At 37.7% G+C, this 27,154-nt stretch overlaps 2 protein-coding genes across 5 annotated transcripts in view; both read left to right on the top strand.

Annotated features, from left to right (window-relative positions):
* The window catches only part of LOC132129649 (SLIT-ROBO Rho GTPase-activating protein 3-like), a 41,028-nt gene extending 17,176 nt beyond the window's left edge, over positions 1–23,852 (top strand). For 2 of the 4 annotated variants that reach the window (XM_059541293.1, XM_059541292.1), the window contains exons 3-24: positions 222–393; positions 530–692; positions 836–898; positions 1,600–1,773; positions 1,907–2,035; positions 2,507–2,728; positions 9,013–9,114; positions 9,276–9,461; positions 10,123–10,207; positions 10,500–10,527; positions 10,911–11,007; positions 16,184–16,244; positions 16,485–16,562; positions 16,949–17,077; positions 17,917–18,022; positions 18,127–18,354; positions 19,295–19,350; positions 19,567–19,738; positions 20,377–20,469; positions 20,566–20,745; positions 21,434–21,515; positions 22,475–23,852. In XM_059541293.1, the coding sequence (XP_059397276.1) occupies positions 222–393; positions 530–692; positions 836–898; positions 1,600–1,773; positions 1,907–2,035; positions 2,507–2,728; positions 9,013–9,114; positions 9,276–9,461; positions 10,123–10,207; positions 10,500–10,527; positions 10,911–11,007; positions 16,184–16,244; positions 16,485–16,562; positions 16,949–17,077; positions 17,917–18,022; positions 18,127–18,354; positions 19,295–19,350; positions 19,567–19,738; positions 20,377–20,469; positions 20,566–20,745; positions 21,434–21,515; positions 22,475–22,681 (2,813 nt within the window). In that variant the 3' untranslated portion in view covers positions 22,682–23,852. Of the gene's footprint in view, positions 1–221; positions 394–529; positions 693–835; positions 899–1,599; positions 1,774–1,906; positions 2,036–2,506; positions 2,729–9,012; positions 9,115–9,275; positions 9,462–10,122; positions 10,208–10,499; positions 10,528–10,910; positions 11,008–15,935; positions 15,964–16,183; positions 16,245–16,484; positions 16,563–16,948; positions 17,078–17,916; positions 18,023–18,126; positions 18,355–19,294; positions 19,351–19,566; positions 19,739–20,376; positions 20,470–20,565; positions 20,746–21,433; positions 21,516–22,474 lie in introns of all 4 variants that reach the window. The other 2 variants (XM_059541294.1, XM_059541295.1) reach the window with 2 other exon arrangements.
* Positions 23,853–25,232: 1,380 nt separating this feature from the next.
* On the top strand, positions 25,233–26,432 carry LOC132129276 (caveolin-2-like). Its single transcript, XM_059540805.1, has 3 exons — positions 25,233–25,504; positions 25,617–25,804; positions 25,899–26,432. The coding sequence occupies exons 1-3, from the start codon at positions 25,325–25,327 to the stop codon at positions 26,047–26,049; spliced, it is 519 nt and encodes a 172-aa protein (XP_059396788.1). The 5' UTR covers positions 25,233–25,324; the 3' UTR covers positions 26,050–26,432.
* The last annotated feature ends 722 nt before the right edge of the window (positions 26,433–27,154 follow it).

Here is a 27,154-nt window from a genome sequence, read left to right as displayed (position 1 = left end):
AAAAACGTGATCTAATGCTGTCTCTTTCACTTGGTTAGGTAGTTCAGACTAATGTACTTCTCTACATGTAATGTTTGTTCTGTGTGTGGGATGTAGGCATGCACTGTAAAGTATTTATAGGTAATATTTGGGATGCTGTCTTCCCTCATCCAATCAGCTCTCGCTTTTTGTGCTGAAACCCATCCATATGTGGTCTCTTTCCCTTCTGTCTATTTGCTCAGAGGTGCGGGGTCAGCTTTCAGAGCAGCTCAAAATCCTAGACGCGCAGGTGGAGGTCAAGACACAGCAGCTGCAGGATCTGAGCGACTACCTGCGCAGACGGGGGGAGATTGAGGCAGAGTATGCCCGCTCTCTGGAGAGACTCAGCGAGAGGTTCACAGTGAAGACCAAGAGGTACTTATCCTGCTTTTAGCACTGATGAAGTCAAATTGAGAATCTGTTTCACTCAGATTTATCACAATGTAGAAGAAAAGATCTATCACTATTTCTGTTACATTGAAACCTTTGATTCACCACACTCTCTCTGTAGAAAGGAGCAGTTGGACCTGTCGGTGGCTCAGTGCTGGTCTGTTCTGCTGACCCAGACCAGGCAGGAGAGCCGGGATCACAGTTCACTGAGTGAGCTTTGCTGCAACACACTCACGCAGCGGCTCTCACACTGCATAGAGGATACATACCGCCTGGCAAAACGGGTACAGAAATCTCTCTCTTCCACTCTTTTACCAGATCTGACATCTAAATCCCCTTTCTTCTCTTCCTCTCTTACTAACCGACATAACACTCGCACACAAAACACAGCCAGACCATCTTCCTTATTTCTTATTCTCTGTTTCAGAGCAAGGAGGTGGGACTCCAGATGCAGGATGAACTCTTGAAAGTCACCACAGAGCTGCAGACGGTAGGTTAGAGGTGTGAGCATGCTAATTTTACATGCTTAAAAGTCACACGCTCGAGTGAACCAAATGACCTCTGACTTGAATTACACCATCTCGCTGCGGGCTGAGACTGTATGATAAAAACTTAACTAAACACCAATTGATGCAAATATTTGCTCATGCATTCATGATGGAATATGTCTGCATGTCTTTCTATAGACCCCTAAGTTTCATTGCATTTTGGTCCATCCTGTAGCACAAAAAGCCCACGCGCCCCCTGCTTTCCAGAGATCATTTCTAGCTGTGCTCGGGTCAGAGCTGCAAGATTAAGGCCACTGACCCCGGCTGACAGCAGCTGTGTGCTCTCTACCCTCTAGTAGACCAACAGTGTGCCTACCGCAAGCGTCTTGGCTCAAGGCTGAAAATAAATATGCTAAGCTTGACCATAAAACATAAAAATAGAGCTTGAATTTGAGTACGTCACTACATAAATATTGTTTTATTCATAAGTAAAACAATAAAATGACAATTACTGGATTACATTATAACAAACATTATCTGTCTCATTATGTTACAATAAAAAAAATTTATTTGCCCATGGAGTAAAAATAAAGTTTACCGTGTTTTAAGGATTTTTAGGTAATACTGGAAACTGATTAATGAATTTGATTAAAGAAAATTACATTTTGCTGTGCATATTGTAAAAGTGTTTAATTTCTGACAGGATTTGAAAACTTACCATCAGTACCACATAGACAGTCTGGCTGCTGAAGGTAAGCTCAAAGAGGCCACACGATTGGAGGAGAAACAGACGGGCAAATCAGCTGATCTGGGGCTCAGCCAATCAGGAGGGCAGAGGCGCAGTTCTGTGAAAAAAATAGAGCGACTAATGGAGAAGGTAAAATCAGTGGTTTGTAAGAATGAAAGATGGTGACATCCGGAGCTTAGCTCTGTGAAGATGGCACAGGAAGAGCTATATCTCACATTATCTCTAACCCCCTGGTTACCACTGTACGCGTGTTTCATTGCAGAGACAAGGGAAAGTACAGGAAACTCAGCTGAAGTGCACTAAAGCTCGCAACGACTACTTGCTCAACTTGGCCGCAGCTAATGTCTCCATGAATAAGTACTATCTGCAGGACATTTCCACTCTGATTGATGTGAGTCTAAAACACTGCTGTTCCAGTACCATCTGTCTAGACACTCTCTATTTGATGTCATGTTTTAGTTCCCTTTTCATCTTGAAAAATGAGAATTGACCCCTGACCAAAATATAGCACATCATTTTATCTAATGTATTTACTGTTTGCAGAGTTTGTCCATTGAGAGAGCTCTTGAGAAAACCATATACACTTCCATTGATTTATGTTTCTCATGGTCTTAAACAACTTTTGATTAAAGATTTATACTTTAATGTTATTTAAAGACAAGTATAAATAGTGCCTATGCTGGTACTGTATATCTTTTGTGGCACTGATATCTTCAGCCTTCAAGTCAGTTCTTAAAAGTGTCTGATGGTTTGTTATTCTCACTGCCTGAGGCACAATGTAGAACCATCATGTTTGCTCAAACAATGACTGTATTTTTCTCTTTTTGTCTTTGTCTCGCCATCTGGTTGATGTTGAATGCAGTGCACAGATCTGGGGTACCACCTGTCTGTGTCTCGGGTTATACGCGGTTACCTCTCCAATAGAAACCGAACTGTCCAGAATATGAAAAATGGCCTTCAGCAGCTAGACACAGCGGTCACTGGACTCAACCAGGGCCAGGACAGAGATGCTCTGCTCCAGGCCCACAACATGGTTTTCTGTCTGCCCTTACGCTTTCAGTACCAGCCCCATGAAGGAGACCAGGTAATGCATGAGAATGACCGTCTGCATTAGTAGGGCTTTCAGTAGCTCTTGAATTAATGAAATCCTTGAAATATTTTAGTGTTATATTTTGTATAATCATAATTTAAAATGTGTGTGTGTATATATATATAAAAATTACATTTAATTTAATATTTAATTATTTATATTTATTTATTTATATATATATATATATATATATATATATATATATATATATATATATATATATATATATATATATTAGTGGTGGGCCGTTATCGGCGTTAATGTGCTGCGTTAACGTGAGACTCTTATCGGCCGATAAAAAAAATATCGCCGTTAATCTATTCTCAAAGTTGGGTTGGGAGCTGGGTCTATACTAAGCAAGCTATGATGATTTTCACCTTCATATTTTATATAACCGACTGGCTGAGGCCAGCCTAAAAAGATGCTCCGGACAGTTGACGGCCCACTGCTAGCCATCATCACGAAAACGTATCTTTTTCACATGTTTTTAAGCCTTACCGCTTGTCGATTTAAACATTAAAGCATCCAAACACAAGATGCGGAAAAGCTGAACAGAGAAGCTGGTTACTCGCGCGTTGTGTTCGGTGCGCACGAGAGAGAAAGCCGCGTCTCACAGACAGCGACACTGAATCGAGCTCTCTTTTGCGAAGTTCTCCTCGAAGTCCCTCCTGCACCTGAACGAACAAACACAAATCGCAGTTTGAACAAACGAAAAGATGTGAAAGAGCCCAATTCAGTATTCGCGGTGTTCTGGTGCTCAGGGCTCACGCAGAGGCGTCTCAAAACACTTGAAGATCGAATTTGCTTATTTTTTCTCTTGTGACGACAAATACATACAAAATATATCAAAATATCCACCTTGGAAATTATGCTCGAAAAAACTGTCAGTTATTTCTTAAGTGAAAGTAAACAGTACAAGAAAAAAATGAGATGTGTATTACATTGGATGCGTTCATCGTCTCTTAAAGTGACTGCGCCGAATTTAGCTACTGGCTGCTGTAATTTTAATCCAAGAAAATTAAAATGAAAATCACTCACTGCTCTTGACTGAATTACTTTGTAGTTTTAACAGGCAAACCAAAAATTATTCAGACAACAGATATATTTTTTTATATATATATATATAGCAAAACTGTAATGTTGAAGGTGTCTGAATAAATGTAGGTTTGATTGTATATTTCATTTTTACATTGAAGACTGTCCAGTCCTATTTTACATTTAATTATTTGGTTTCTGTACCTTGACACCGAAATACTTAAAAAAAACTTAAACATTGTGTAAATAGCACAAATAAATAAAAATAAACGAACATACAAATTAAACAATTTCAAACAGGGCCCACTGGTACAACCTTCACCGGGTCCCCGCTGACCCCAGCTACGGCCTGCTCATGCCTGTTTCACATATACTCCGTCTACAGTGCGTATACAGTCCGTGTGCGTTACGTATGTGGTGCAGCATGGACTCGATGTGCTTTCACACAGGACGCGTTTGCAGTTCGCTACTCGGTATGTAAACGATCGCTGCACTGCTGCAGACGCAACGCTCCTGGAACACACTGACGGACCGCAACCGCATGAACGCTGGAATCCGTTAACATGGGTGTGTAAAAAAATACAAAACGCATACACACTGCAGACGGAGTATGTGTGAAACAGGCGTAAGGTTGTTTGCACCTTGTGCAATGAGGAATCAGTTTACAGCTTTTTCTTTTTTTTTTTTCAACTTTCATCTTTATTGGAGTTTTATGACAGCCATAACAAGAATAAAATAAAATAAACAATAATACATTGAACCAAATCAAAGGAGGTCAAGGAGGAGGTATCTAGTACATTGAAGACAGAAATAAGTCAACTTGTAGTCTTTGGAAATACTGATAAATGAACCACCCATCTACCTGAGTTCTACCATCTTTTGTGCAAGTTTACCCAATCACCATCCGTAGAGTCTTACAAACTTAAAACACACCATACAGTCATATTGGGAGAAACAATTAAGCTGATTCTAATGTCAGAAAATTGGACCACTTTTCCCATTTTTCTTTAAATAATGAATCCTTTAATTGTATAGTGTAGGTAAATTTTTCCATTATAAAAATGCTTTGAATTATGCTTGTCCATTGCTGATGATCTGGGATGTTTGGTTTGAGCCAAAGTCTAGTAATAGCCTTTCGTGCCGCAGATAACAAAATCTTGGTTAAATAAAGGTCCTCCTTCCGCACGCTTTCTGTGATGTTTCCAAGGAACATAACTTTACAATCCTTTGGGATCGTGTATCCCAGCACCTTCTGTAAAGAATTGTTAACCATAGTCCAAAATGGTTGAATTTTAGGACATGTCCAAAAGATGTGGGCGTGATTTGCCTTACTACTACCACAGTTCCTCCAGCAGTCTTGAGGTATCCCAAGTTGTTTACTCTTCAGGTAAGGAGTGATGAAAAACCTTATACAACACTTCCAATTAAACTCTCTCCACTGTTGGGAGTTCGTCGAGGTCTGGAGTAGACTGCATGTTTGATACCATTCCTCCTCTGTGAGAGCAGTTTTTAATTCACACTCCCATTTTGCTTTTACATAGAGTGTAGTGTTTTTCAAGTTCTCCAGCAGACTGCGATAGAGTTTAGACACAATCTTGTTAGTCTTTTGTTGATAAGCACCACACATTGTTTCAATAAGAGGGTTTACCACGTCGGAAGAAATCCCCTTAATTTCCTTGCAGTAATAATCTCTCAACTGAAAATACCTGAATAGATCATGGTTATTTAGATCAAAACTATCCTTTAGCTCCTGGAAACTCTTCATCTTGTTGTTTTTGATAGCTATGCAGAAAGCCGTCAGGCCTCTATTCATCCAATCCTTAAAAGTCCTGTCATAAGTACCCGGCTTAAATCTATTGTCCATTGCGATCCATCTCAGTATTTTTTGATCATTTTTAGGTTTAAATTGCTTAATCAGAGAGAACCATATCTCAAGGGAAAACTTAACTATCGGATTCAGACCCTTCCTTAGATTGTCGTCTAGGCCTTCCTCCCCCAACAGGGTTTGAACATTATAGTCTGGTACATTATAAATCTCAATATCTTTCCATCTTGCAATATAAGAGTTATCACACCAAAGGCATAAAGGTCGTAGTTGTGCAGCTTGAAAGTACAGTTTTAAGTTTGGCAAAGCCATCCCACCTTTCTCTTTTGGGAGATGCAACGTAGAGAGACGTATTCTGGGGCGTTTCCCCCCCCATATGAACCTTGACACCATTTTGTCCCATTGTGCAAATTGTTGGAGTGGTATTTCGACTGGGAGCGACTGAAACAGGTACAGGAGCCTTGGCATAATATTCATTTTAATTACATTTATTCTGCTACTAAAATCTAACGGGTAGGTCGACCATCTCTCCAAATCTTTTTTTATGTTATTATTTATTGGCTTATAGTTTGCTTTGTATATCAGCTCAGGGTTCTTTGTTATGTTTACACCTAAATATTTCAGTGTTTTTGTTTTCCAATTTACATTTAATTTATTTTTAATTTCTTCTCCTGGACAGTAATTAAAATGAATAATTTGAGTTTTTGTGATATTTAGTTTATAACCAGAGCAAGCATGAAACTGTTCAATCACCTCTAAAAGTTTAGGGAGAGAGGTGTCCAAGTCCTGCAAGTATAGCATAACGTCGTCAGCAAACAATCCTATTTTGTGCTCCATATGTCCCATGGTGATACCCTTTAATCCCTCCTCTTGTCTGATAGCCTGCGCCAGTGGCTCAATATACAGAGCAAAGAGGATGGGGCTCAGACAGCAGCCTTGCCTCGTTCCTCTGCTCAAATAGAAACGATCTGCTAGAGACCCATTTACCTTGATTCTGGCAGTAGGCTGTTGGTAAATTGCCCTAATAATTTTTATTGAGTCTTGATCGAATCCAAATCTTTCCAGCGTCTGATACAGAAATTCCCACCCCACCCTGTCGAATGCCTTTTCAGCATCCAGACTTATAAGAGCTGCACTTAATTTATCTCTCTTGATTTTTCCGAGTATGTGTAGGGTTCTTCTAATATTATCCTGTGTTTGTCTCCCTGGAATGAACCCACTCTGATCTTCATCGATCAAATCTGTAACAAATGATTCCAGTCTTTTAGCAATAATTGAAGTATACAATTTATAGTCCACGTTCAAAATGGAAATGGGTCTGTAATTAACACAATCATCTCTATCTTTCCCCTCTTTAGGAATCAGAGACACAATGGCCTCTTTCCAAGATGGTGGAATGCGGCCTTCCTTTATCGTCCAGTTAAAAGATCTTAATAAAATTGGGTTCAGATTGTCACGAAATTTTCTGTACCATTCCGCAGGAAACCCATCACCACCCGGAGTTTTATTAGTCTTCATTTTACCCAGCGCTTTATTTAATTCTTCTAGTGAAATCTCTTTGGTGATTGTTTTGTTCTGTATCATCCCAATGCTAGGTAAATCTAATGAATAGAGAAAATTCCTTATGTAACACTTGTTCACGGTCTCGTCTTGTGAATAAAGTTTTTGATAGTAATCTCTAAAAATCTTTTCAATCTCCTCAGGCTTAGTTTCAATTTTCTGTGATATTGGATTTTTAATTTTATGAATTGCAGTATTCATTTGTTGTTTCCGCAATCTACGAGCAAGTAACTTTGCTGACTTGGGACCAAGTTCATAATAACTTTGCTTGACGTATCTTGCCTTTTTTTCTACTTCTTGATTAAGTAATTCTTCTATTTGTGTTTTTACTTCCATTATCTGTTTTTGTGTATCTAATTCTCTATTATGTTTAAATTTATTTTCTAACTCTTTCAAAGTATTCATCAATTTTTCATATTTCTCTTTTCTAACTCTCTTGAGTTGTGCATTTATAGCTATTAGTTTTCCCCGCACCACAGCCTTCAACGCATCCCAAAGAATTAAAGGGTCAACTTCCCCATTATCATTTTCTCTAAGAAATGTATCAATTTCCTGCTTAATATCATTCACAATTCTTTCGTTGTTAAGAATACCCACATTGAGCCGCCAAACAGAGTTTTTGGGTGCAACGTCTATTTGGATAGTTAAGAAAATTGCATTATGATCAGAGATATCAGCGACTCCAATTTTACAATCCAACACTCTGTAGCATGTTTCCTTTTGCATTAGAAAATAATCAATCCGCGTATGTACAGAGTGCGGAATAGAGTAATGTGTATAGTCTCTTTGCGTGGGGTGTAATAGCCTCCATACATCTACAAGTCCAGTTTCTTTAAGTGTATTGTTTACAAATTTTCCAATTGATTTTTTATTTCTGGTTTGACTAGTTGTGTCCAGATTATAATTCAGTATTACATTGAAATCCCCACCACAAATACAAATTCCCTCAGATTCTAGGGAGATCACATCAAATAAGTCTTTAAAAAAAGATCTATCACTATTTGGAGGTGCATATATACAAACTAAAGTCAATATGCTATTTCCAACTTTGCCCTTCACTATAACAAAGCGCCCCTCTTTGTCTTTTATTTCTTTATATACGTCTAGTTTCAATGACTTCGAGATGAGGATGGCTACACCTCTTTTGTGGCTTTGAACGTGAGAGCTGTAGTATATTTCCTCATATCCAAATTTTTTTAGTTTCTTGTGCTCTTGTGGCGACAAATGGGTCTCCTGCAGAAAGATAACGTGCTTATTTTCTTTCTTTATTTTTGTCATTACCTTTGCTCTTTTGATTGCATTTCCAAGACCGTTTACATTCAGTGACAATATTTCAAGTTTTTGTACCATCACATAATAATAAAATAAAATGTAGTTTTTCCTTCTCCCAAAGCCTCCAAAACAAAAAGCAACAAAAAAAAAGAACTAAAAAACACCAGTTTACAGCTTTTTCAAGCACTTTGTGATGCATTTTGGAAACAGGAGATGAGCCCCTTTTGTAATGCACCACCTAGCTTGATAAACCCCTTCTCAAAGACTTACTGTTTGTCAATTTTATTTGGGTAACACACATATTCTGAATGCCTTCGGCAGAATTCAAATGAGCCATTTTAATCTAGATTAATTTCAAGATCACAGTGAGATTAATCTAGATTAAAAAAAATTATCTATGCCCACCTCTAATATATATATAGAGATTGATAAAGATTGTATTACTGTACTGTGTAAAAATAATAATTACAATTATTAACATACAAATTAATAATTATTAAATAATTATTAATATACATTGTATATTATTAATATACAAAATCCTGATTGGAGCACCCCTAATTAAAATATCTGGTGTATGTGACAGGTGTGTGAGGTGAGCGCAGAAGGTCAGGTGAGGTATGAGCTCGAGACCAGATTCCAGCAGCTTCAGTCCAGACTGGCATCTGTTACCTTGGAAACTGAGGAGGTAAAATCTGTGCAGCACTCTTTATTTTTGTGCACTCCTTCAGAGTTGCTCATAGCAGTACTGTGCATTTCTCTGACTCTTATTATTTTGGTTTTTCAAGCGGATTTGTGAACAGCCCCTTTTTGCTACTCATATATCTTAAACTTGTGGAATTCCTTCAGATCAGTAAGACACTTAAGACAACACTCTCAAATCTTCTGGAGAGCATCTGCGATGATGACTGCAACCCCACCCCTGATGCCTCTGCCACCCCATCAGTGGAGAGCACAGGTGATGGCACAGGAACCAAAGCCAGCCTCGCCAAACGCAGAGCCAATCAACAGGACACAGAGACCTTCTACTTCACAGTAAGATACCCTCCATTTGTCCAAGAATTAATGTGCTTTATGACCAAAAATACTTTTAAACTTTCTATCCGTCAAATTTATCATGGTTTACACAGAAATATTAAGCAGCATAACTGTTTTTAACATTAATAATAAGAAATGTTTCTGAGAAGCAAATCAGCATTTTAGAATGATTTCTGAAGGATCATGTGACACTGAAGACCGGAGTAATGATGCTGAAAACACAGATTTGCATCACAGGAATAAATTATAATTTAACATATATTTAAATGGACAACAGGTATTTTAAATTGTAATAATATTTCACTATTTTTAGTCTATTAATTAATATAAAGAAAGGATCAAAATACGCACATCCAAAAATGTCTTGGCCAGGTGCAAGAGATCAAAAGATACATCAAATGATAGAAAAAAGATCTGCAAACTATATTAATTAATCAAATAAGTTAATTAATCAAATAAATGCAGCCTTGGCAGGCATAGAAAACGTCTTTCAAAAACATTTTAAAAATCTTACCAACCTCAAACTTTTGAACAGTAGTTATACTTTTGGGCATATTATTTCCATGCAAATCTTAGAGCAGAAAAGTTAATTACTTGATGACTAACAATAACATAAGCATTCGTGTATTCAGTGGATTTTTTTATTATTATTTTTCAGAAAGTGAAGGAGCATGTAAGTGGCAGCTCTCTTGTCTCGAAACTCCAAGCCAAGCATGACCTACTTAAAGAGGCCATACAGAAAGGTAACTAACCACAACTAACCAGCTCTTTAAATAATAATAAAAAGAAAGAAAGAAGGTAAATAAGAAATGAAAAAAAAAAATGCATATGTGAAAGAAGGTTGTCACTGTGTTCTAATAAAATATTGGGTACGATGGTGTAAGATGTCTTATCACAATAAAAGTTGCAACACTAAAGTAGCAACAGTGACTTTAGTAACTATAGATCTTTGGTGGAAACTTTGTGATGGTGTAACTGTCAACTTAACTGTAAGTTTTTTTTTATCCTTATCTTCCCTTTCTGTCTCTTTTGCAGCTGAGGCCATTAATAGTGATCCCTCCAGGTATGTTTCCCATCCCATCTGTCTCTCTGTGACTATCTGCTGAAAACATTGGCCGCAGTCCAGCAAACATCTGCTCTTGTTTCCTGGCCGGAGGTCTTTGCGTGTTCAGCAGAAATGTAGACGGGTCCATTGAGAAATTTAATCATCGGTTTAAATGACTCGAGTGATCGAATGAATCACAATCAGTTTCATAATGAGGCTAAAACATCTCATTGTGGGATGAATAGAGTGTGTTTTTTCACCCAAAACTTAGTGCATGCTCTACAGTACATTTCTGTTGTGTTGTTGTCTGTTCTGTGTGAATTACTGTTATGTTAGCATGTTTGCATGAGTACACTGATGCCATAGTGTCACAGTAGAGTGCTGGTGTATATATTTCCCAGAACGCAACCTGGTAGGGCAGTGCGTGTGCGGAAAGCCAGGCCCTGCTCCCAGTACCACTACAAACTCTTCTCTGGAGATATGCTCTCATTCATTCAGGTATAACCCTGAGGCTGACAGCCCTCTGATCCGTTACAGATAAAGTTCTGTAATGTTCTTGCTGTGTTCCTTCCTATAACTTCATTCCCGCCATGGCTTCCTTAACACTGGTGCCTGTGTTTCTGCTCATGTGTGTTGCATTTGTACACTTCTGGTATGGCTTTAAGCATGACAACCCCTTCGTCTGATTATGGCCTGTGACACAATAACACATCAGGTTTATTAATGTGGCCTGTTTATGATTATTTGTGAATCGTTACCTTTTGGTTTGACTTATTTGAAATGTCATGCTTCGTTATTTCCATGAAGTGACATGGCTGCTTATAAAATCGGATGAGACAGACGTGTTCACAGTTTCCTCTCCAGGCATCTGTGCAGCCTAACAATCCATATGTTAGCCAACAAAAATGTGTGTTCACTTGTGTGTGTGAGTGAAGTCATGCATAATTTTTATGCATGTTCGTGCTCATAAGATCAATTGCGCTGTTCTCTGAATACTGCAGTCATTTTTCAGTGCTTATCCAAGCCTCTTCCTCAGTGAAATGCTTGGTGATGCTTGTATTTATTGCCTTTTCCATGTTATGCTTTACTTTCAATGAGAAGGTGCATTGTTTTCATAGGCTATAACATACACAATGCAGAATACTAATTTTATTAATTAATTTTATTTATAAAACCATAACTAGTTTGTGTGTGTAAATGCATCATTAATTTACTTCTTCATTACATCTTATATAATCATAATGGGAGGGGGTTGTTGCTCTTGAGCTACTTTTTGACACAATTTCTACTTCTGTGTGATTGGTGGAGCTCCCTGTATTTATGGGTACTATAGTTCTTCACTGGGAAATTTACCTGTTAAACACATTTTCTCTAATAGGGTTAGTTCATCGAAAAATGAAAATTATGTCATTAATGACTTACTCTCATGTCGTTTCAAACATGTGAGACCTCCGTTCATCTTTGGAACACAGTTTAAGATATTTTAGATTTAGTCCGAGAGCTCTCAGTCCCTCCATTGAAGCTGTGTGTACGGTCTACTGTCCATGTCCAGAAAGGTAAGAAAAACATCTTCAAAGTAGTCCATGTGACATCAGAGGGTCAGCTAGAATTTTTTGAAGCATCGAAGATAAATTTTGGTCCAAAAATAGCAAAAACTACGACTTTATTCATCATTGTCTTCTCTTCCGTGTCTGTTGTGAGTGCGTTCACTGCAGTGTAGTGATATCCGGTTCGCGAACGAATCACTCGATGTAACCGGATCTTCTTGAACCAGTTCACCAAATTGAACTGAATCGTTTGAAACGGTTCGCGTCTCCAATATGCATTAATCCACAAATTACTTAAGCTGTTAACTTTTTTAATGTGGCTGACACTTCCTCTGAGTTCAAACAAACCAATATCCCGGAGTAATTCATTTACTCAAACAGTACACTGTTGAAGAGAGCTGCTGTGAAGAGAGAACTGAAGATGAACACCGAGCCGAGCCAGATAGCAAACAACAGACTGACTCGTTCTCGACTCATCAAGAACCGTTTCTGTCGGACGCGTTTGATTCGAGAACCGAGGAGCTGATGATACTGCGCATGTGTGATTCAGCGTGAAGCAGACGGACACACAGCGGATCTGAACTGAACTGATTCTTTTGGTGATTGATTCAGAACTGATTCTGTGCTAATTTTATGAGCCCAGGTAAACCGAAGGCTTGAATCAAGGGCAATCATCGCCAATGACGCCATTACGTCGAGTGCAAAAGAGCCGGTGAACCGTTTTCTTCAACCGGTTTATTGAATCAAACTGTCTGAAAGAACTACTGGTGATCCGAAAACCGATGCAACCGGTTCTTGACTCATGAACGAGTCAATCAGTCATTCGTTCGTTATCTGGCTCGGCTCGCTGTTCATCTTCAGTTCTCTCTTCACAGCAGTTCAGTTTTTCTTACCTTTCTGGACATGGACAGTATACCGTTCACACAGTTTCAAAGGAGGGACTGAGAGCTCTCGGACTAAATCTAAAATATCTTAAACTGTGTTCCAAAGATGAACGGAGGTCTCACAGGTTTGAAACGACATAAGAGTAAGTCATTAATGACATAATTTTCATTTTTCGATGAACTAACCCTTTAAAGGGGACATCGGATGCAAAATTCACTTTTACACAGTGTTTGAACTTAAATGTGTGTAGGCAGTATATGTACACAACCACCCTATAATAATACAAATCCAGCCAGTACTTGTTTTTAAATCACCACAAATCATAAGCAGTTTCTCAGAACAAGCCGTTCACAGATTCTTGGCAAAGTGATGACGTCCCACGACTGTTGACGGACACAGGTGTTTTAGCATAGACCCGTCCTGAGTGAGCTGTAAACAGCCCATCATTGTTTCGATGCCACAGCAGATGGAGACAAGAATGGCTCCTAAGCAGTTGATGTGTTTTGTTGTTGGATATAAGAATGAACATAGCAGTTGTCATTCATTCCTGACATCTGAGCCGCTGAAGACACAGTGGATTACTTTTGTTTCTGAAGGGAATGCGCCCCCCGATCTACCTAAATGCAGTAATGTCTGTACTAATCATTTTACTCCAGCTTTCTGAACGAGGGATAATTCAAGGCAGGTTTTGCTAAAAAAGTTAGAACTCAAGGATGGATCATTACCCATCTTTTGTGATCCAGCTGCACCTCCAAAAGAAGTAAGTCCCACACTTTAGATTTTAAGCAGATCGCTTATACCACATAAGAGAGGGGTAGGGTGAGCAGAGCTCATTAGCATTTAAAGAGACATGCACCGAAACTGGTCGCTGTGAACAAAGCTGTTTTTGACAAGGTAAAAGGGTGTTGTTGTACATGATCGCTGAGGAATTTTAACCAAAATATGTTGCAGACATTTCATTAAGACTCTAAAGAATCATACCAACTTAAAATGTGTATCCGATGTCCGCTTTAAAAATGTTACAATTAAAATTACACTTATGGCTTTCATTTCAACTCTCATTTACTCTTCTTACAAAGTGTTGCAGAAACTAAGAATAAGACTCAGAGCAGTTTCAGGATGTGGCCCTCTGATAGCGCTGCATGGGGAACTCCAGACTTCACACTTTCAGTTTTTTGAGTTTATACCCTAGCTGTTAAAGCAGAGGGGTGCATTGTACCTACTAAATTCTGCACCATCTAAGAGGTGTCATTTTTGCTGTCTTGCTTATCTACACTTGATGTTCTTGGCTCATTAGCAGTGTCCTTAGAAGACCACCAACACCAGTCCACCCTGCTGGAAAGACCAGCTTGGCCAGCATGCATTCGGGCAGTAGAAGACACTGAACTTTGATGTCAACTTTCCATTTCAAAGCTAGTCTAGGGTGATTATTGTTGGTTTGAGTATGTATAGCAAATATAGAAGGTCAGATTGGTCAACCAGCATGGTCATTCTGGTGAAGCTGGTCAGCGGTGGTAATCTCGCTGGTTAAGCTATTTTTAGAAGACTATTGGGGATGCCAGCATCAACCAGACAGCTTATGCTGGTGAGCAGTCATGCTAGTGGTTTCAGCAGGGTGCACTCTATTCTCTGAGATTCCCACCTTGTCTCTCTCTGTCCCTCTCTATTCCTGGGAGCTCAGGCCTGTAGAGCACTGCTCTGCCATCTGGCTCTCTGCACCATGAGAAACGACTTCCCTCTCTCATCCGCTCACTTCCATTCTCTCACACTTTTATTCTATTGTGGTGGAGTGTCCTGCATTAGTAATGGCTGGTGCATCTCTTCATTTTAAGTGGACAGTAAATCTATGAGATTTGCACTCTCGTTACACCGCTAATAATTGGATAATGCAGTCAGAGCCACAGAACTGCTTTGCCACCAACACTTTTTTTTTTGTCTCGATTGGTTGAAAATGGACATTTTTCTGGCTAAGTGGATTGAAATCTGATTTAGAAACATGATTGGAATAACATGTTGTTTCTGACACAATCACAAATTTCATAACGATGATAGTTTTGTGTCCTATATTGACATATTTCCCATTGAAACAGGATTTATGGCTGGGATATATTTAAGTAATTGCTCCTTTTTCAATAAATAAATCAAAATAGGCTTCAGTTAAATAACAGACATGAAACACCATTTGCTAATCAGTGGCAGGTGGTTTTGGGGGAGGGTAGTTCTCATTCTAGAGAGCATTTAATTGGACAAAAATCTGTGTAGTGCGGCATGAGTCATCAATCCATTTCCTATAAGAAAAAAGTGCACACAACCTTCAAAAGTTTGGGTTTTTGAAAGCAGTCTCTTATACTCACCAAAGATGCATTTATTTGATAAAAAATATAGTAAGAAGTAATATTGTGAAATACTATTACAATTTAAAATGACTGTTTTCTGTTTTAATATATTTAGAAATGTAATTTATTCCTGTGATGGCAAGTCTGTATTTTCATTGCGTCATTACTTAATCTTCAGTGTCACCTGATCCGGATCTATAATGTTACAAAGCATTTCTGTTGCTTTTGGTCAATTTTTATGCATCCATGCTAAATAAAACTTAATTTCTGAAAAACAAAACTTTCTGACTTCAAACTTTTGAACAATAGTTTATATATCTTCTAAAAGTGTATTTCATCAATGTCCAAGAGTACACTAAATACATGAACTAATTTTGATTGAATGCAGTTTTTAAGCACATTATTCATATCTAGCCACATCTAAATTAAAACAGAGCGTCCCTGACATGTTGCTTTTCATCTAAACTCCTTGTTCTCTGCTTTTGTCTTTTTCTCCTCACCCTGATTTCTCTCCCCTTTTTCTGACTGCTTTTCCTTTTGTTTGCTGTTCTCCCTATTTTTCATGTTACACTCCTTCTGATCATGCCATACAATCTGCTCCTCCTTTATACGTCCCTCCTGTCTCTTTCTTTCCTTGCTTGGCTGGCTGTGACTGTAGAAGGAGGAGGCGGATGTCGAGGACTCAGGTACAGCTGTCTCCCCTGTCAATCATGCATCTGTCTGGCATCTGTTTGTGTGGGTTAATGTATTTCTGTGCTGTCGGCTCTCTTTGACTCTCTCTTGGTGCACTATTTTTACTGTACTTAATAAATTCCTTTTATTATTTCTATACAACTATAGTTCTATCCAGATGTGCATAATTATTAGTTTTTTTCTCCGATTTCCCTTCATTCTCTCTCTTGTCAGAGCTCAGGGCAACAGATCCCTCTGGTGGTGGAGAGCTGCATTCGCTTCATCAACCTGCACGGTAAGACAATCTCTTATTATAATTGCACTGTTATTTTTCCTTATAAAAAAAAAAAAGGTTTCACAAATGTATTGAAATTACACCATAATACTTTTTAAAATGTACATGAAATGAAGTACATTCATGTACGATGATGACTGTAGTCAAAAGCAATATTTACTGTATGCACCTTTAATGCAGGTAGGATGAATGTATTGGACTGAGTAGTTGTGTGCATGTGATTGTAATGTTTTTAAACAGGTCTGCATCATGAAGGCATTTTTAGAGTTCCAGGATCCCAGACTGAAGTCAATCATATAAGGGATGCCTTTGAAAGAGGTACAGTTATGTTCATATTGATGAATGCACTGTATAAAGTAACAAGAAGTATAACGTACATTTGCAAATCAGCATATTAAAATGATTTCTGAAGGATCATGTGACAATGAAGCCTGGGGTAATGGCTTCTGAATATTCAGCTTTGCCATCACAGGAATATAGTATATTTTAAAACTATTACAATAGAAAAGAGATCATTTAAATTGTAATAATATTTCACAATATTACTGTTTTTACTGCATTTTTAATAACTGCAGCCTCGGTCAGTATAAGATCCTTCTTTTTCTTTTCCTTCTGTTTATTTACAAATATGCCTTTCTTTCAGTCTCTTGTCTGTTTTGTCTTCTCTCTGACTGTTCTTCTCTGTTTTTTTGTTTGTTTTTTAGGAGAGGACCCGCTCACCGACAGCGAGTGTGACATTGATTCAGTGGCAGGGGTTCTGAAGCTCTATTTCAGAGGTCTGGAGAAACCACTGTTCCCTGAGGAGAGCTTTAGCCAGCTGATGGAGTGTGTCCGTAAGATGCCTTGCCATGTATTCTCTCTGCTTCTGTGGGATTGTGTGCACATTCAGTCCCCCATAAAAGTATTTTGACATTTAATTTGCATTAGATAACAACATATCAAACGTAGTGGCATCTGCAAGCGAATAATGATAGAGCATTTCTCAGAAAATTATGGCATTTACAATGAATTTAAGCCAAATAGTCACAAGCTAACACGTTTCAAATGTATGGAGTCAAATAAAATATGACAAATATGATGATTACTTTTACTCAATAATGACTACATTTAAATTTACATTAATCACATGTACAATAATGTATATTCATCAGATGTGACATTTAAAGACATTTACAATTTATAAAAAAAAATCAATTTGAAATAAATGTTCTTTTGAACTTTATATTCATTAAAAAATTCTAAAAAAAGAAAATTGGTTTCTTAAAAAAAATACTAAGCAGCACAGATGTTTTCAACATTTAAATAATAATAATAATAATAATAATGAATGTTTCTTGAGCACCAATCAGCATATTTGAATGATTTTTGAAGGATCATGTGACACTGAAGCCTGGAAATTTCAGCTTTACATCACAAGGAATAAATTATATTTTGAAATATATTAAAATGGAAAACAGTTATTTTTAATTGTTAATAAATTTCACAGTATTGCTGTCTTTTACTGTATTTTTTATTAAATACATGCAGCCATATTAAGCATAAGAGACCTCTTTCAAATTAATTAAAAAAGCTTGCTGCCACCAAACATATGAATGGTAGTGTATATCACTAGTTATTTTTAATAAATGTACTATTCTTGTTGTCTAAATTCTGTTAACTCTGTCTCTCTCAGAGATGGAAAACATGACAGAAAAAGTAGCGCAGCTAAAGACAGTAGTCTCGTCCTTCCCCAGACCCGTCATCATAGTGATACGGTATCTCTTCGCCTTCCTTCATCAGTAAGTCCTGCTATTTTTTTTTAAAGGCTCTCGTAATCATTTAAACCTGATAAAACTGTGTGCAGTGTTACAGTCCGTAACCTGTTTTGTTTGTGTTTGTTCAGTGTCTCTCAGTACAGTGATGAGAACATGATGCAGCCGTATAACCTGGCCGTGTGCTTCGGCCCCAGTCTGCTCCGAGGGACTGAAATGGGTGGTGATGAAGTGACACTGGCACCTCAGATCAATGACCTTGTTAAGACCATGATCATCGATCATGAGAACATTATCCCGGGGCCGTCCGAACTCCCGGGCCCCATCTATGAGAAATGCATGACTCTAGAGCAGTATTGGTGAGCCTTAAAGGGAGAGTTTAGCAAAAAAAGACAATTCTGTCATCATTTCATGTTGTTTCAAACCCCTTTGCTCTAATTTTTGGGTGTCCTGCAAAAAATCTTACTGTTCACCCAAAAATGAAAATTTGCTGAAAGCTTACTCACCTTCAGGCCATCAAATAGTTTGTTTGTTTGTAAGAACAGATACATTTTGCAGTAAATTTTGCATTACATCATTTACTCACCAATTAGTCGTCTGTAGTGAATGGGTGCCGTCGGAATGAGAGTCCATGCTTATAAACACATTACAATAATCCACACACCTCCAGCCCATATGAATTAACATCTTTTGAATTGAAAAACTGCGTGTTTGTAATAAAACCATCATTAATGTGTTGAACTTTAAACCATTGCTTCTGGCCAAAACACAAATTCATAATCAATAATAATGCTTCCTCCAGTGAAAAAGTTCGTCCTATGTTGTCCTCTCACATCAAAATCAACCGATATATTTGTTCAGAACTGTTTCAGATGACTTTTTCACTGGAGAAAGCAATGTTATGAATAGAGAACTATAGTATTTTAGCCAGAAGCAACAGTTTGAAGTTAAAAGCTCTTAATGATGGATTTGTTTCTTAAAAACATGCAGCTTTTCACCTCACAAGGCGTTAATTGATGGACTGGAGTGGTGTGGGTTACTTGTCATGTTTTTATCAGCTGTTTGGACTCTCATTTCGACGGCACCCATTCACTACAGAGGATCCATTGGTGAGCAAGTGATGTAATGCTAAATTTCTCTGTTTTGATGAACAAACTCATCTACATGTCGGATGGCCTGAAGGTGAGTAAATTTTTAGCGTTTTCTTTCCAGCAAACTATTCTTTTGATCAGTTCTTGTCAGAATTATTCTAGTGTTTTTTTTTTTCTCATTTTATGTAACTCCAACCTCTTTTTCCAGTGAACCCATTGCAGAGGAGGGCGAGGGAGACCCTGAACATCTTCCCAGCGAAGATGGTAAGAAAACACAACACATACATTATGCCAATGAATTTTTTTAAACCTTTGAAGTTTTAATGAAAATCTTATCTAAATGTTTCCATGTGTGTTCCATGTTGGGTTTCTGTGTCCTGTGGTTGCATTGTGGCCATTCAATGTTGGACTTTGGCATATGTGGCATTTTTGTTGCCATGCTTTGTGTTGTGTGTTTGTATATGTGCATTGTATGTACAGAATGGGAGGCTGTGGCCATGTTTGATTATGTTGCACGTTCTGCAGCCGAGCTGTCATTCAAGCAGGGTGACCACCTCCTACTACACAGCAAGGCCACTGCTGATTGGTGGAGAGGGGAAGCAGGAGGGGTGAAAGGCCTGATCCCCCATAATTACATCAGTGTGGTAGAGGGGTGAGACCATAAACAAACTTCACCATAAATTTTAACTGCAGTTAGTTAAAGTTTCAAAGCTTATTTCTTACTGGCTACACAGACAAGATCCTGACTTAATAATACAGTGATTTAGAACACTATACACTTTATAGACACAAATGCATAGCATACACAAACACTGGGTAAAATAATCAATTAACCTGAATTATCAGTATTCTCACAGTAATGAATCTTGCCTCTGTGGGCAACCCATTAGGTTTTGCAACAGAGCTAATGAGTATAGTTTGCTAACCAAAACAGCTGTGATTCTGAAAATAAGGTCCAAGGTTACATGTAATTTTCTGGTAGCAGGTCGACATCCAGGTATGCAAACATAATGGACCCCATTCATGAAACACAAGAACAACAACAATATTTAAATCATATCTTATTGAACAGACCCATTAAATTCCGTTCCTCACATCCCGGTCTTTAGTTGTGTCAAATCAAATATGGTGTCTACACTAACTTAAGTCTACAAAATCTATTGCGGAGACATGTGACTAGGAAAACACATAATAGCTAAACATACTGTTTTACTTCTTAAACAACATCTTGGCAGCCATAACCTTACTACTAGCTTTGGTGTCCTCATCTTGTTGTCTTCTCATTCTCAGGGCAGAGCGAAAAGAACGAGGGAAGAAAGAGGACAGCAGAGGGAGCACAGGAAACCTATCTGAGGAACAGCAGCTGTCTGAACCCAGCACCCGGTACATTCACTCAGTCCGCTGATAATAATTCACCTTGCATGTTCATATCAGGCTCAGTGAGATCTTAACTGTACTGTGTCTGCTGTCATTCCCCAGTATGAGAGTGAACAGTGACAGCGCGTCTTTGCCCGGCAGGCAAAGGACAGGCAGCGGAGGCAGCAGTATAGTTGGAGGCAACAATGGGAGTGTAAGCCCCATACGGAAGATCCTGCAGGTGCCCGAGGGACGATTCATCCTTCCTCCTCAGACAACTGCAGTTGCACGGCATTTCTCAGGGTAGGAGAACAGAAGTTGTTTTGATGGTACCTGCTGCTGAAAGTCATGTGTTGACGAGTGTATTTCCACCATTAATCTCAATGAGCATACAGAATTATTCTGGAGATGACCAAAACAGTGTTTATGCAAAATCAAAAACTAATTTGTATTTTTTAGTTTTTTAAGAAATTTATACATTTATTTAGCAAGGATGCATTATTCAAAAGTGTCAGTAAAAGTTAAAATGTTTTCACCATAAGTAAGTCCTGAGCAATAAAGCAGCATATTAGTATGATTTCTGAAGGATCATGTGACACTGGAGTAATGATGCTGAAAATCCTGCTTTGTCATCACAGGAATAAATTATAGTTTAAAATATATTTAAATAGAAAACAGTTTAAATTATAATAATATTTGACACAATTTCTGTTTTAACTGTATTTTTAATCAAAAAAAAAAAGTCGGCAATCTTAAAATATTTATTATGTTTAAAGCAGGGGATAAAAACTGTATCAAAAATGTTTCCGGTATCTGCCTTGTTCAGTGTAACAGTTCACTATTTCAGGAATTTCTTTTTTTAAGTGCAGCCCTGTTGAGCCTTAACATTCTTTAAAGAACATCTTACTGACCACAAGCTTTTGAACTGTAGTGTGTATTGTTATAAGCAATTGAACATTTTATTTATTTGTCTGTCTTTCTTTCTCTTCAGTCATCAGGAGCGCAGACACACTTTAGACACTCTGAGGCCAATAGTGGGACCAGCAGACAAACAGACAGTACATATCGACAAGGTCTCATTCTTTTACTCATATTTCCACTGAAGGAATAGTTTGCTCAAACGTTAATAAGGAGAATGAGGAGTCTTAAAGAACTCTTTCATATACAGTGAAAGCATACGAGTGAGCAAGGACCTTCAAGCTTGACAAATAACAAAAAGAACGGTAGAATAACCATAAAGCCCCAGAAAAATAAGCCGTATGATTTATGGTCTATATTCATGTTATGTCACCATATAATAGCTTTATGAGATGAACAGAATCATCATTCATTGACAATCTTGTAGCTTTCAAATGTTATTTGTATATGTCAAATTAAGCACATCAGTCAATTACAAGACACATAATCAACGGCATTCTGTATCGTTGACATCAAATCTGAACTGGCCATGCCATATTTAAACACACACTAGGGATTCCCCACTTATGGACAATCTGGATATACACTAGGAAATTGCTAAATTATTTTTTCCAGGCTTGGGAAGGTCAGGGAAATGTAATTAAAATCTCAACAGTTATGGCAATTTATATAATGAATCTAAATTGTTCTGCATGAATTCTTAGAAAGCCGAATTATCCACTGAACCATATTCAAATCTCAGAATCTTTTGTCGCTTCGGCCACATTTCTACACTAATAAGTAAAGTCAAAGTGGTTGTCATCCTGGAGACTGGGACCCACGAGGGGGCCTCGGCACAATTCCATGGGGGCAGCAAGATGGCTTAAAAAGATGTGCATTAATATAAGCTAAATCTCTAGATATAAACTGACGTCATATTCTTTTATTTTATTTCATATACCTCAAAAACCGTCTTTTTTTTTTTTAAGAAGCAGGGTTCCCAAAGTCTTTGCAAAACCTAGGTAAAAATGTGATTTCTAGACCTGGAAAATCATGAAAATTTTAAGTTTTAACTCTAAACTATTTAATCAGATAGAAATGGATATCCTTATGTATGATTCTCTGTTTCTCACAGGAGGTCAGTCGCCAGATGAACTCCGTGTTTAAGGAGCTGTTGTCCCGTCAGCCTCCTCTGGAAGCCTCGGGTTCGAACCCTCCTCCTTCCTCTCCTCCCACATCTGTCCCATCGGGACCCTCTGCTGCTGCTCGACCTCCGGTGAAGAAGGGAGGCTTCGGCCTGCGCAGCAGAGTTCTCTTCAAAACCCAAGACCAACAGGACTGAGGGAGATGAAGGGACGAAAGACGAGTGAATCTGAATATGAGTGTTGTGGGGGAACAGCAAACTCATCACAGATATGAATATATTTTTCCAGACATACACGATATGTTTCTCTTTACGCCTTATTAACTAAAGTGTATTCTAAAATATTTCAGTTGACAGTGGCTAATATGGTTTTGTCATTGTCATTGATCCTATTATTGGTTGTATTTGTGTTTTAGCTTTATCAACTGTTAATCTGGCCATCAGTCAAGAATCTCCCACTTCCTATCTAATCATTCATCGCAGTGATGTCCAATGTGTTTTTGACTGTAGTGTAGACTGTGTTCATTTGGCAAAACATAAGTATTTGCTGATGATATATTCATGGAGTACCAGGAAAACAAGTGTTGAGTCCCTCAAAGCACATAGATTCGGATGGACAAGTGAACTGTGGGAATGACATCCATGACAGGCAGAGTCCACATTGTTATTTTAGATATAGAAGCGTCACCCAGAATTTATGAAGGCAAATGTTACCCTCAGATTTACGCTTTTTTTTAAATTGCTTTTTGATATTATGCATAGCTCAAATAGTTCAAGGTACGACATGATTAATATTAAAATGATCCAGTTTTCCATTTTTGAAGACTGATTTAGGATTTTTTATTTGCTATTTAATTTTTTATTTTTATTTTTTGCATTCAATTACATTACTATTTTTACCATTATTTGCATTACAATGGATTATTCTTTAAAAAACATTCTATCATAAAGGAAGCAGCACACATGCATGCAAACACACTGATGCGGATAGTCTCGTGTGGGAACAGGTGGAGCGGCCAAATTAAGCACAGCTCTGGAGCCCATTTTACCCCTACAGCTCCATGTTCTCTCTGTCAAATATGAAAAATGGAAAGACAACTGTGAAGACAAGTGCCACTCAGAGCAGCTCAGAAACTGTCCAACAGAGAACTGACTGGAGAAAAGCTCAAACTGTGAAATAGCACATGCAGGAAGTACAATGGCACTCACTTCCTTTTAGCTGCACATTAGTGCCCCCGGTCACTGGTCTCCTTCGACTTCCACCCCCGTCATGCATTCCCTTTAGCAGTGTGTGTCTCTTGTAGATGATGTCACCATTGATGTGTGGATTACAGTATTATCAAAATAAATTATATTGATTCTAAAATACTGTCGGCTTGCCAGATGTTTCATCATACATAGATTATTTATAACAATACAGTAACAACACTGTAATACAATTACATACATTTTTAAGTTTCTAAATATTTTTGAAGCATGCATGTTTCCTAAAAAGAAAAAAAACTGGTAATTGTTTTAAATATCTGTGAGGAAACAGGCTGTGTGTGTCTGTCCAGTAACCTGATCAGTGGTGCCCTCTCCACTCCTCTCCCCAAAATAACTCTACACTCACCCTCTAATTCTTCACTGGGTACAGACACTTCCACACACCAGACTATGGCAAAAAACACCAGGCAGAACGAGTGAGGTCGCACCTCCATACTGTAAGTCCCCTCCATGCCTGCTGCTGCACAGTTATAGTTTGATACAGGCCACATATTCATCTGTTAGATGTGGATGACGAGATTGAAGATTGGCAGTGTCTCTCAGATAGATCAAAATAGTTGCTATTGCTAAAGTTACTTTTTTGACCTGCACCAGGATTACAGTTTATTTTTGGACCAGGACTATTGAATAAGGTAAGTATTAAATATTAGTAATTGGCAAATATTTTGCACTCATGGGTATTCCTAAATTGAATAATAAAGTCTCTTAATAAATATTTGGTAATGATAATAACCATCATATTTATTTTCTATAAAAAAGAAACGCAATGTCTTTCAGTTCTTTCTGTGTATTGTTTTAATTACTAAATATTTTTGTGATTTATTTATTTTAAAAAATGCAAAAATGTATTAAATATCAGATGTTGACATTTACATCCATCCAGTACTGATGAGTTCATCTCATCACTTCTCAGTTATATTACAGTATGGCATATGAGTCAAAATAGTGAGCAAGATTTGCCAGGATGTGTCTCATCTGATCTGAGTTGTATTTGTCACATGTTTGTCACGTTAGTTCAGTGGTTCTCAACCAGGGGACCAGGACCCTCTAGGGTCATTTAAATTTTTTTGTTATGAAATTATATTAAGCCCTCTCATGTCATATATTATTGTATTGCTAAAAATTTATATTTGTGAAAAGTAATTAAAACGCACTGTATTTACCAACTTGAAAAGTCATGTAAATTAATAAAAAGTGTAAATCATGAAGAATACTCAGTTATTGGGAATATAAAATGAATTATTTAATTTTATTCATTGCTACCCCAAGTGAATTTCATTATCCTGAAAAGTTTGAAAATGTGCAGCTTTGTCATTATACCAGAAGTATCAGTTATATCTTGGGAGGTCTTCAAATATCTTATTTGACAATGGGGGCCTTGCAATCAAAATGTTTGAGAACCACTGCTGTAGTTTGTCTACTGTTAACTAAACCATTTAACCCACAGATATGCTAAAAAACTAAACGATCATAGAAAAGACTAATACTGTCCTGTTTGGTTCAGCACTGATTTGGAGATGTGAATGAGACATTGCACACACACACACAAACCCTGCGATCTGCTTTGCAGTCAATATGATGTCAGACGAGTATTTGGTGGAGTGTAATATTGATGATGATGATGATGATGATGATAAAGATGATGATGTGAAGGAGATGCACCCGTCTCCACCTCCTCCTCCACAGTTCTCCTCCACCCCGTCCCTCACTTGGGGTGAGATCAGAGATCCCTTTGGCATCAACAAACATTTGAAGGTGAATACAACACTCACTTCTTATCCCAAGGATGGATACGTTTATGGGGGGGTTATAAGTGAAATAAACATGCAATAAAATGGCACTAACTTCCTGTTCACTGTGACACCAGATAGAGTTTAGCGATGTTCTGGCGGAGCCCGTGTCCACACACAGCTACGACCGCGTGTGGGTGTACAGCGGCATTGGGTTCGAGTCCACGCGGCTGTGGGGTTACCGCTGCCTCACAGCGCTGTGTGCGGTTCCCCTCTCCTGTCTCTGTGGCTGTCTCTTTGCCCTCCTGGCCTGTATGCACATCTGGTAAGCTGTTATGGCAGTTATTTATGAAATCTGTTACTTAAAGGAAAAAAAGAAAGGTTTCAGTCAAAAGTAACGTCACTGTGTCTTGCCATAGGTGTGTGATGCCCTGTATCCAGGTGTGTCATAGCTGCCTGCCCTGTGTGAGGTCACTGTGGATGAGTGCGGTTAATATCTTCATCGCTCCGTTCTGCACATCTGTGGCTCGCTGTTGCAGTGGCGTATATGTGGTGTTCTCCAAAGAGTGATGAAAAACAGGAAGGAATTTGAGGAAGCTTGTCAAACTGCATTTCTCTCAATTAAATAACAAAACAAAACATGAATTCTTGGAATACCTGAATGGATTTTATTTTTTTTTATTTTTTTTGAAGCTATGTTTAAATAACCATGAGACATTCAAAGAAGAGGATTACATGTTATTAAATAGATTTTTATTTAATAACCTTTTATATTTATTTTTAATTAATCTTAATCTAACAAACTCTGCACAGGTTTGTCTTATATACGAAATTACAATATAACCTTTTTACACAAAATCTGTTGATTTTTCTTTTTCCAGATGTTTGATATAATGAATGTCTGCTTTAATGCCGTGTCATACATGTATTTGATTAAAACCATGTAGCCTGCATCTTTGTAAACAAGCTGTAAACTCTCTTATTTACTCCTGTCTCCATTCTAATATGCTGATTTGCTGCTCAAGAAACATTTATTAAGTATAATCAATGTTGAAAACAGTTGTGCTTCTCAATGAAGTTTTTTCAGGATTATTTGATTAATAGAAAGTTAAAAAGAACAGCTTTTATTTTGAATATAATAATAATAATAATAATAATAATAGTATCTGTGTCTGTATGGTAATAAGAGAACATATTTAATTGCATTTTTAACAAATAAATCTTTGTAATGGAAGTCAATATTCCCATCCATTGCAACAATTCCATTCCTTTAAAAAATACCCATAGCATGATGAAATCCCAATGCTGAAAGGGTATCAGTTTGATATTTTTTTTTAATCAACATTAACACCTTTATACTTAATCAGTTATAATTTTTCTAATATCAGAACTACCAATAGCCTATTTAGTGGATCTCTAAAGAAAGTGTTTGTTTAACACAAAACAACTGTCTTTATAGGTAAAGTAGACCTAATAATCTCATCTAGAGATCTAATAATAATTATTATTAATAATATTTCTAATGCATATAGGCCCCTATTTTCTTATTGCGTCAAAACATAAATAGCTACTCTTTACTAGTACTGAAAAAAAATTGGTGGGAGCGAGATCTCTTGCGTATTCTTGATCGAAATCATGTCAGAAAAGACCTTAGATATTAAAAGGGTTTAAAGAC

Source organism: Carassius carassius, chromosome 46, assembly GCF_963082965.1.
Source record: "Carassius carassius chromosome 46, fCarCar2.1, whole genome shotgun sequence".
NCBI classification, from domain to species: Eukaryota; Metazoa; Chordata; class Actinopteri; order Cypriniformes; family Cyprinidae; genus Carassius; species Carassius carassius.
The sequence above is the reverse complement of the archived record's forward strand: the minus strand, read 5'-3'. Positions and strand labels throughout refer to the sequence as shown.